Genomic DNA, 11,190 nt, shown 5'->3' with positions numbered 1-11,190 from the left:
GTCACACCCTCTGCTGTGATCTCTACAGGCCACCCCAGGTGCTTCTTTCTCCTGAGTGGATGGGGTGGGACTGGCAAAAGCAGGTGGGTGTGGGGAGGGGCTGGGCCTCCAGGAGCAAGGACAGCCTGCTGGGTGGGGCTTAGAGGACCCTCCCGGCAAGGGCGGGTCAGGACTATAGTGCCCCAGCGGCTGGATCAGCCTGACCCACATCCCTGGCGCTCTCCGTGTTCCCCCAGGGCAGGAGATTACCCAATCAGGACAATACAAAATCTCTTTATTGATCATTTTCTATATGCACCTCATGGCGGACCATGTGAACAGGACGTGCAAAGCGTGCGACACGCTGGGCCCTGGCCTGTAGCAGAGCTGGGGCGGGACTAGGGGCTCCCTGCCCCGGGCCTGGGGCCGGGGAGAAGGTCGTGGAAAGCGGCCCCAGGGGTCGAAGGGGGGATCCGGCTGTGCTGTCTCTCGAACCGTGGGCCTGGCAGAGGGATCTCGAGGTCCCACCCCTCCGTGGAGGGGGCTGCGGGGCGAATCCCAAGCTCCAGGTGGCCCGGGCTCTAGGAGGGGCGTTCCGAACGTGCAGAGGGGCGCGCAGAGGGTCCTTCCAGAAGCTGGCGCAGAATCAGTGTGGCCCCAGCCTGAGACGCAGTGCCCTGAGGCCGGCCGTCAGGCTGGGCCCTTCACCGCTCCTCGGACCTATCGCGTTCCAGCGCCTGTTCGTAGGGGCAGGCTGGTTCGGGGCCGACCCGCGGCCCGGCGGGCAGCACCTCCTCCTCCACGCCGTCTCCCCGGCCTCCGCCGCCGCCGCCGCCGCCGCGCTCGCTCTCCACGTCGCTCTCGTCCGAGTTGTCCTCCTCCAGGTAGCGGTAGCCGCGCACCTTGTGCTGGGGCCGCGGGATGCGGGGCTGGCGCGGGACCACACCCCGCCGCAGCTTCTGCTCCATCCACAGGTACGAGGCAGCGGCCGCCACCAGCGTCACCAGCAGCACTGCCAGCTTTGCCTGGGAGCACAGGGAGGGACGCAGGGGACCCGGGGCCGTCAGTCCCGCACGTTCCCGGGCCAGATCCTCACCCGGAGAGACCCACTCCTCTGTAGAACACCCATCTCGCAGCTCCTCTGCAGTCCTTCCCTCCTCCCGGGAGCTGCCCCACCATCCATGCTTTCTGGGCACACTGCGGGCAAGGCTGAAACCCCAGCTCTGTCCCTTACGGTCACCCGACCTCTCAGGGGCTGTTTCCCTAAACGTAGTGATAATCCCTTTGCCTTATAGGGTAGACATGAAGATGTTGATATGTGCTGGACACAGTCCTGGTCCTCCTTTGCCAGGGTTTAGATGACTGTCACTTACATGTGGGGATCATAAGCAATGATGGAGATTTTGACTGTAATTTGCAGTCAGAAACAATTCAATGTCATAACTCAGTACAGACACTCATATTCACATGCATACTCCGTGCTATTTCCTATTCTATTTCTCTTTTTCAAATGTTGGTCGGGACCTGCTAAACTGACCCACCAGTGGGTGGGAGCAGAGCATGAGGACCCCTGAGGGCCAAAAAGAGAGACAGAGCCTGGGCATCCAGCTCAGAGACCAACATCTAGTGAACAGGTTACCAAACTACCCACAAGGTGGCTGGGATGTGCCCACAAGGAAAGAACAAAAACTGTGAACCCTTTCAGAAATGGGTAAACTGAGGCCGGCAGAAGGTCAGGCAGGAAGTGAGTGCTGGGTTTGGGGCCACTCAATGTGCTTGGCCCAGGGCCTAGCCCCTGGGGAGTGGTGTCCTTCAGGAGCTGGGAAGCCAGGACTGGCACACAGAAGGGGGGTCGGGGAGGGGGTAGCTCTCCTCCCACCCTGCCCCCTCACCTTCATGGGCAGGCTTGAGCCCAAGTAGACTGCGAAAATGGCCAAGGCCTGCCACCAGTGGTAGATGGTGAAGATGAAGTCTTGCCTCTCTTTGTCCTCATACAGAATTCCCAGGAGTGCTGCAGGCAGGGGGGACAGGGCAAAAAGGGGGGAAAAGTCACTTGGGGCCTAGGGCTGCCGCTCTTGGCCAGAGCCTCTAGAAAGCCCATGTAAACCGGTCCTGGCCTGCCCCCCGGTGGACACCCTGGTGATCACCTGCCTGGGAGCAGAGCTGAGGCAGGCGCAGTGAGCTCCCTTGCTGGGATGCAGTGGGCCTACTCTGGGACACACATGTGGCCTCAAAAGTGGAAAGTTCTATGCGCAGTCACATCTTGTCCTCTCCTGGACCCTAGGCGCACAGTTCCAGGCCTGCAGGGGTTGTTTCTCCTCACCCAGGGCTCAGGAAGGGCAAAATGCTATAGCAACAAGCTTTCTGCAACTCAAGCCTGAAGTTGGGAGGGAGGAACTTGTTTCCCAAAGAATCCTCCCCAGGGTGGGCAGAAAGAGCACTGGACAGGGAGTCAGGAGATTCAGACTCTGCTGTCAGCACTCTACAGAGATGTGGATTCAAATGCTGGCTCTGTGGATGACTTGGTCTAAATTAACTCCCCAGAGCCACTTTTGTCTTCTGTAAAATGAGATGACGCGTATACACTGTGTTGCGAGATTTTAATGGGAGAAAGCGCGCACAGAACCTGGCAAACTGCACCCTCGCCAGCCCCTCCACTCCCACTCACACCCCCATCCTGAGGTCCTGCAGTGTGACTGTACCCTACGGAGCTCCCTGGCGGCCACTAGAGGAGGCAGGAAGCAGAGCTGGGCAGAAGGGGATGTTGGGACTAGGCCCAAGACCAGACATATCATGAATTCAAGGTCCAGCCCCTGAACAAAACAGCCAAAAGAAGGTGGTCCAGAGTGTGGGGCTCCATCCTCCACGGCGGATATAGATGTCTGACTCTTGGATGGTGGGTGCTGGGACTGCCTGAACCATCTCCTTCCCTGCCTGCAGCAGGTATGACCACCACCATGTCATACAGGGGTGATGTCCAGAACTGTTAACAGCACTGGCCCATCAGAACAGATGCCAGTGTGGGACACCAAAATGGCTACACCCACGTGTACCAGCTGCATGCCACTGACATACGCTCATCTGTGGGCAGAGAGCATCACACAGCTGAACTCTGTCCCACCCCCTCCTTTCTGCAGGCAGGGCCCCTTTCACAAGCACCCCCACCCCAGCAGCCCAGACTCGCAGCCTGGACTCCGCAGATGGGTGCTGGGGTTTTATGGCTCCTCCCGGCTCCTCTCCATAAAAAGGCCATATCCATATCTGCGCATAACCCCTGGAGTGTGGACAGGGTCACCGGCTGCTTCCCATGCTCCCTGGGGCAAAGACCCCCCATCTGCTCCCAGGGTCATGGAAACTATGCCAAGGCGGGTGTTGTCCCCTGGTATGAAAACAAGGTATCCCCAATGTGGTTTTTACACCGTCCCTAAGAGGTGTTCACTGAGCCCCAGGCAATGTAGTGACAGGATCTCATGCTGACTCCCCTGCCTACCCTGGGGAGTCCACAGGATGTCTATGGCATGCGACTCCCACACCTGCCTTCAGGATGTCCACAGCCCTCCTCATCTGGCGCTACAGTGTCCACGGGACTTCCTTCCACCCCTAGAGTGTCCACTGGAAGCCCCACCTACCTTCAGTCCACGGGACCCCACGGCTGACCTTCAGTGTGTCTGTCAGCCCACATGTCCGTGTTCCTGGGATATCTGTGCTCCCCACAACCGCCCTAAGGGAGCCACGTGGCCCCCACCCAGCCATCCTAGGGTGCACTGTTGTACTCACCGCTGAGCCCAGTCTTGTTGAGGGCGCTGCCCACACCCCAGAGGGCGGCTGCTACATAGAGAATCCAGATGTGTTGCAGGACCCGAGGCGCCGGGGCCCAGAAAAAGAGGCTGAGAGTGAGCAGCAGGTGCAGTCCAGCCCCAGCCACCAGGGGCACCGGGCGTGGCAGCCACAGCCCCAGCAGGCCCAGGACAGAGGCGGCCGAGGCACCCAGGCTGTAAGCCACAAGGAGGTACGCCAGGCGTTCCAGCCCCACTGAGCACACGCCATAGCCCTGGGGGGAAAGGGGTGAGTGTTGGAGGGTCAACTGACCAGGGCTCTGGCCTTCCCCACAGGATCTCACTTCAGGCCACCTCGGGGCCAGCTCCCTCCAAGGCCCGTAGGAAGGTTCCTCAGGGACGGACAATGAGAAAATGCTCAGACAGTGTCCCCAGACACCAAGGCTGAAACCCCACATGGAATGTCATCCCATCTCAACAGCACAACACCTCTGGACGTGAGCATGGTCATTAAACACTTCACAGATAAGGAAAGGCTCAGAGAGGTTAAAGTAATTTTCCCAAGGATGAAGGGGGATGGGGGAAGGGAGGGAAAAGAAAGAAGAGGGAGGGAAATATCTGGGCCTACAACTGCCCGTGGGTATCCGCGGCAGACTGGTTCCAGGAACCCTGCACCCATATCAAAATCTGCTGATGTTCAAGTCCTTAATATAAAATGGGGTGGTGCATACTTATACATATATTCAAAAATTATTCCTTGTTTATCTGAAAATCAAATTTACTTGGACATCGTGTATTTTATCTGGCAACCCTCTGCAGGCTGCACTCACCAGAGCGAGACCAGTGCAAGCAAAGAGCACCTCGAAGCCGCTGTAGATAAAGAAGGGCACGAGGTGGCGCAGGCGGAAGTCGCGCACGTGCTTAAAGGGCAGCTGGAAGATGTTGCCCCAGCCCACGCTGCGCAGGTCGATCTCCTCGGTGGGCCGGTACGCAGCGCCGCAGAAGCCCAGCACCTGCGGACAAGGGGGTGACCCTGCGGCCAGCAGCACCTTCCCCCACCCCCGGGACACAGCCCCGCCCCTCAGGTATATCCACAGGCGGGGCCTTGTCTCCCAGCCCTGCCTTCAGGCAAAGGCCACCCCCTCAAGGCCCTCGGTTCTGCCTCCCGGTACCGCCCCCAGGTTTGAGCCACACCTCCTGACCCTCAGCCGGTGGTTCCGTCCTTGTCACAGCCAGTCCTCTAGGACCCTGTCTCCAGCTTGACCCTGGACCAGGCCTGGACCCTCTGTCACTGGCCTTTGGGTTTCCAACTTCTCTCTCAGTCCACAGGCATCAGCCACGCCCCCAAGCCTCAAGCCCAGCTCCTAGCCTCAGTCCGCCTTTCAGGACTCAGCCCTGACTCCCGACTAGCCATCAATGCGCCCAGACCAGACCGCACTCCTCTCTCCCCGCCACGGTCCCAGACCTGAATCCGCCGCACCCCCATCCTGGGCCTCACCAGCAGCATGGCCAGGAAGGCCACCGCCATGAGGACGCTTTCCACCACAATGAGGTTTCGGCTCCGCGGTAGCGTCCGCAGAACCGTCTTGTTGAAGCCGCTGAGGATGCCCTGGCTGTTAGTGCCTGAGAAAGCGGAGGGTGGGGGGCGTTGTGAGGCAGGGCACAGGGCACACTATCAATTCAGCCACAAAGAAGTGCAGCAAAGCAGGTGGGTGAGAGGGGAGGGTTGGAGGAGGTGGGCGAGGACGGTGCGTTCAAACGCGGTGTTTGGGAAGCACTTTGGAGGTGAAGGCCACTGGGGCTGAAAGCACCCCCAAGGAGAAGAGCACCTCCCCTCCTTCCCTGCCCTATTGCCTGCCCTGAGGCTGCAGTGGGAGCCAGTTTACTTTCCACCTCCATTCATTTGCCCTTCACTAAGGGTACACTTGGCCCTGAGAGATTCCCATAGGCGGCTTCAGCCCAGATGGCAACTCTTCCAGGCAGCCTTCCCTGACTGCCACCATCAACCCCTGCCACCCCAGGCTGGGTCAGATGTCCTAACTACAAGGCCTGTACCTCATTCACCAGAGCTGTAGGACATCAGGCTCTCGGCCTTGAACCCTGTGAGTAAGGGCATCCTCTCTGCTCTTGGGGGCCCAGTATCTGCTGCATGACTCCATGGGGAGGCGAGCAGACCTTGGGACCCCCCCCCCCCCAAGGACTTACCGCAGCTCTGCACATTGTACAGCGTGTGGTTCAGGTCATACAGGTAGTGGTTCAGGAAGTAGATCATGGGGAGCTGGGCACAGGCAAAGCTCAGCTGTGGGCAGGAGGGCAGCTTGGGTCAGGCTTGGGACATGGAACCAGGCAGGGGGCACAGGCATGATCTGGGAGGGGTCTCGCACAGCCTCGGGAGGACAGGATCCCTCCCACCTCTGGGGGACAGCCTGGTGGTAGGGGGTGGCCAAAGCAGGAGTACTTCCTCCTGGTCAGCACTGTGGACAGGGAGGGAATGAGGTCTCAGTGACTAGAAGCAAGCAGGGGCTGGCTCAAGAAAGGACAGTGGGGTGGGGAGGAGATAGCTCAGTAGTAGAGTACCTGCCTAACATGCACAAGGTCCTGTGTTCAATCCCAAGTGCCTCCACTTAAAAAATAAGTAAACAAATAAACCTAGTTACCTCTTCCCCTTAAAAAAAAAAAAAAAAGACAGTAGGACTAGAGGTCTGAAGAAGAGACTGGAATGGGCTCCGATGTGTGAGTTCTGGGCCTGGATACCACCCACCCCCCAGTGTCCCCATACATAGCACTCACGTGGAAGAAGCTATAGAAGATGGCTTGGAAGACCAGGAGATAGGGTGCGTGGGAGCCCCGAGGTGGGCGCCGTTGGGGGCCCTGCTCATCCTGCTCCTTGTAGTGGGAGTACTCGTAGTATTTCTGGGCCATCCTGGACCACAAAGGAGAGAAGGCTCTCCCCAGCCCAACCTCTGCCAGATGCCACTTCCTGCACCCAGGGTTACCAGCTGGCCAGCCCCTGTCTCTCACGACAGGAAAACTGAGGCCCAGAGGGTGGATGGGGCTGGTCCAAGGTCGGTCCCCCAGCTGAGGCTCGGCCAGATCTCCAGTCTCCCACCCTCCTGCCCACCAGGCTCACCTGGTGATGTAGTTGCCCATGGAGGCCCACAGAGGCACAATGGCCATGCCCAGGGCCACGGCCGAGGGTACAAGGGTGTAGTAGCGCTCCCAGTAGTTGGTGGAGACAAAAAGGGCATAGATGCCCACAGCCAGGAACATCATCCACTTGGTACCAAAAAACCTGCGGGCAGTAGGAGGGATGCTGTCACCGTGGGCCCACCCAGACTGCCGTGGCCCAAAACCAGAGTGGCCACAATGCCAGGTCCCAGCTTACGATGCTGGGTGAGGTGGGAAGAGACCCCTGGCCTTGGATTCAAGGGCCCTAAAACTGAGTCTCAGGGATACAGACTTGCTGGTGGCCTCAGGTGAGCCACTATATCCACACTTCAGTTTTCACAGCTGTAATGTGGTCTTAGAGCCCAGACCTCCAGCCTCTGATGGCCACTTGCAAGGACAGAGGAGATAAAGCCGGGAGGGGGTGTCATGAGTCACTGGCCCCTGGGTACATGCAGCCCTCATTTGTGTTCTGGGCTAACTCACCAGCCCCGCTTCTCCACCCACGTGCTGTAACTGCAGGGCCCAGGCGAACGTCCAAGGGACTCATCCCAGGCTGGGCCAAGGAAATGGAGGAGCAGAGAGAAGCGCCCTGGCGCCCCTTCCTCTCTGCACATTGCCCGTGCAGTCCACTGTGGTCAGCCAGGAAGGTTCCTCCTCACTGGCTCCTAGAACAACAGCTTCACTGGCTCTGGGAAAATGTCATACCATATTCAAAGGAGGGTAATGAGTGACAGGATAAGGGCCCATTCAGGGCATGGAGGCTGGTCAGGCTAAAAACCCACTACTTCAGGGGGTGGGTATAGCTCAGTGGTAGAGCACATGCTTAGTATGCGCAAGGTCCTGGGTTTAATCCGCAGTACCTCCCTTAAAAAAATAAATAAACCTAATTACTACCCCCCGAGAAAAATAAAGGCACAGTTATATATGTTTATAAAATTGTAAACTGACTATATTTCAATAAACATCTTTAAAAATTGAAAAAAATAAAGGCATGTAACTTAAAAAAGAAAAACCCACTACTTTGATCTTTGGGTTGGGTTTGTTTGGTTTGTTTGTTTGTTTGTTTCCTGAGTGATCATTATTTTCTCTCTTTGTCAGGTCCCAGGAAGCTCAAAGCTCAATGACTGGTTTTCTGAGACAATCCTTTTCTCTTCTATTACAGGGCCCTGGTTCTTTAATTACCCTTATCTTGCCATATAGTAAATAGATAGGCAGCCCCTCTGATCTATACGGGGGAGGGCACCAAAACTGCACTGTACATTTTGATGGAGCAAAACAGCAAAAAGTAAAAATACTAGCACTCATTGCTGGGGAGGCTGTGGTTTTAAAAATGACACATGCAGCCAGTGGTCACGCAGGTGGCTCAGCCCTTTGGGAAATCAGCCTGGGAGTTTAGGCAGGGTGGGGGCAGGGGGCAAGCCTAGGGGTTTGGAGTCACTCTGCTTGGGTTCAGACCTTCAGTCTGCCAGTTCTGCCTGTGGGAATGGGTTCAACCTCTTGGTTTCTCCATGTCTAAGATTAGCACACCCACCCTGGATTGTAGGGAATGAGATAATATTTATAACGTGTCCAGCACAAAGGAACCGAAGTAAGAGTTAGCTATTAATAAGAGTTTCAAGAGCTGTAAAGCCTTTTATACGCTGCTGACCTCATAAGGGCAGCACTGAGAATTTATCCTAGGAGGTTTCCTTTTTAATTTTAAGATGAGGAAACAGCCAGAAGCACAAAGTGAACATGCAAAGGAGAGGGAGTCACAAGGTCCCACTCTGAGGCACAGTTCAGTGCCCACATCTCTGCAGAAGATGCTAACATCACGGAAGTCCTCACTGTGGAGCAGGCCAAGACGTGTGCAGTGAAAAGAAAGCAAAAGCAGCGTTGCGCACAGGCTCGCTCCAGCGATGAGGACGGAAATGCTGCCCACGCATGTCGGGGCAACAGCAGAGGCGGCGGATTGCCTGGAGGGCTTGGGAGGGCTTTTCTTCTTTCTGATTTCAATTATGATTCTAAGATTGTTTGTGCAATTGTGATAAAGGAGTTTGGGGGGGTGTTTTTATTTAAAGACAGGGGAACTAACACCCATCCAATCTGTCCACTAATCTCTGGGTCCCCTGTGAACACAGACCTACCCCCTAGGCAGGGTACTTGTGGAGGGGAGTTTTGCACTGACCTGAAGGCTGGACCAGATGCCTCCAAGGCTCTGGTCTAGAGTAGACCCCCTGGGACACCTGCCCAGCCATGCCCTTTTCAGTGAGAAATTTCCCTCAGCACTGCCACAGCTGATTGGGCCAGGGGTGGGTGTCTGGGCCTTGCTGACTGATCAGAGTCTCTACAGACACTCCACAGCCCTGACCCCAGAAAGTCACTGTGGCTCTGGGCCATGGAGGCCATAAGGGTGATGCCACATGGGCACAGGTAAGCTAAGGGAAGGAGCCTAGATGAATTTCTGTTGCTTGAAACCCAAAGTCTTCTGGGGCAAAGCTCTTGCTTCTTCCTCAAACCTGAATTTCACCCCTTCTCTCTCACCCCAAGAACACCAGGGCAGCTGGGGACCCCATGGTCCAACAGCCCTTGCACCCCTTCAAGATAGGGGTAACAGCTTAGCCCACATGGGGACAGCAGAGTCACACCTGATGAGCACAGGTGTGTAGAGCAGGGCGGCGATGGGCGTCACGTTGATGCCCATCAGCATCTTGCTGTCGATGTCCGGCAGCCCCATGTTGCCATACTTCACCTCGCGGTAGGTCTCATCGTAGTGCAGGATCAGCTGCATCTGCAGGAGGCCTGGTGGGGAGGTGGGGGGAGCAGGCATGGAGGGGGCAGCCTGGCTCTGGCGGCAACCAACCAGAGGCTGGAACGCAAGCCTCGCAGGGAGCTCCAGGCACCGAAGGGATCCCGGACTCTAACACCCATGAGGACAGGCTGGACCAAGCATCCTGCCAGCCAGTGGCAGCGGCAGTGGCTTGAATCCAGCCTCCCGGCCCCGCCCTGCATTGCTCCCCTGGCCTCTTGGACCCCAGCGCCCCTGACTCCTAAGGCAGCAGAACTGCCCAGGGCGCCCAGCCCCCTACCCACACACTCAAGAAGGCTCTGGCTGGGTCACTGCAAGGCCCCCGCCCCGCTGTGGGGAGGCCGCCGCTGCATCTGCGAGGGCGCAGTCGGGGAAGTGAAAGAGGAAGGGAGGCCGACTGGCCCCAGCGTTTCTCTTTCCCTGAGAAACCTCAGGTCTGGGGAGGGAGGCGGCGCGGGAGCCTCGGGTTCCAGCGCCGCGCCCGCCGGGCCGTGCCCCCTCGCCTGGCCCCGGGCGGAACAGCGCGGCGCGCGGCGGGCCACCTACCCAGGTAGACGCCGTAGGTGAGCGTGCCGCCCGCGCTGGCCGCCAGCACGTTCTTGAGCACGCCGAGCCGCTTGCGGCGGTAGTAGCGGCGCTCCTCCTCCTCCTCGTTGTAGTTGGGGTACGCGCCCACCAGCTCGTCCAGCTGCGGGGCACGCGCGGCGCTCACACCCGGCCAGGGCGCCCCGGGCCCCCCGCACCCCAGCCCCGGGGCCGCATCTCACTCGCGGCGGGGAGATCCCGGCCCTCCCGGCACCCAACCTCCCCGTACCCCGCGTCCCCATGCCATCCCCGTCCCCGCTCACTGGGGCCTCGGGCCCATCGGGGACCCCGAGCCGGTCCTCATCGCCCTGCGGACCCGCAGCTCCGGCCACTGGGTAGAGCGGCGGCTCCGCCTCCATAGCTGGACCCCACCCAGAGGACTCGCGGCGACACCCGGGAGTCCCAGCAGCGGGCCGGGCACTTCCTCCGGCCGCCGGGACCTGCTCCGCCCCGCCTCGCGGCCACCCACTCCGGGAGGGCAGGCCCCAGCGTGGCTGGGGGCGTGCCCAGCGTGTATGCGTGTGTGTATGTGTGCGTGTGCGTGTGCGTGTGTGTAAGTGCCCATGTGTCCATCGGCAGTCGGTTCAGATTTGGCCTTAGGGTTGCCAAGTGCGAGTTCGAATCCCCACTCCGCACTTCCTGATGTTGTGACTTTGGGGATTGACTCCACTTCTCTGTGCTTCAGTTTCCTCACCTCACAGGGATATTCATTATCAGTTCCAAGGGCTATTTTGGGATTACTGAGTTAACTCAAAGCCTTAGGACGCGCCAGGGCCATAATAAGCTCCCCTAAGCATCACCACTGTCATCTCTATCCCACCTCCAGGCCCCATTTGGCCTGTTTGCAGGTCAGCAAAGAGCCCCCACTAGCAGCCGCACAGAGGGCTCCCACGA

The 11,190-nt window shown here is 58.4% G+C and overlaps 1 protein-coding gene across 1 annotated transcript; it reads right to left on the bottom strand.

The window, feature by feature from the left end:
* Positions 1-257: 257 nt before the first annotated feature.
* UNC93B1 (unc-93 homolog B1, TLR signaling regulator) lies at positions 258-10,755 on the bottom strand. The gene is made up of 11 exons (XM_031448193.2): positions 10,560-10,755; positions 10,258-10,399; positions 9,551-9,704; positions 6,886-7,047; positions 6,546-6,678; positions 5,961-6,054; positions 5,254-5,378; positions 4,586-4,768; positions 3,757-4,030; positions 1,872-1,990; positions 258-1,004 (listed from the first exon to the last, which is right to left on the bottom strand). Exons 1-11 carry the CDS (start codon positions 10,653-10,655, stop codon positions 684-686), a joined length of 1,803 nt encoding a protein of 600 aa, XP_031304053.2. The 5' UTR covers positions 10,656-10,755; the 3' UTR covers positions 258-683.
* Positions 10,756-11,190: the final 435 nt, after the last annotated feature.

Source organism: Camelus dromedarius, chromosome 12, assembly GCF_036321535.1.
Source record: "Camelus dromedarius isolate mCamDro1 chromosome 12, mCamDro1.pat, whole genome shotgun sequence".
Taxonomy (NCBI): Eukaryota; Metazoa; Chordata; class Mammalia; order Artiodactyla; family Camelidae; genus Camelus; species Camelus dromedarius.
Note: the sequence above shows the minus strand (reverse complement) of the source record. Positions and strands in the feature narration are given on the sequence as shown.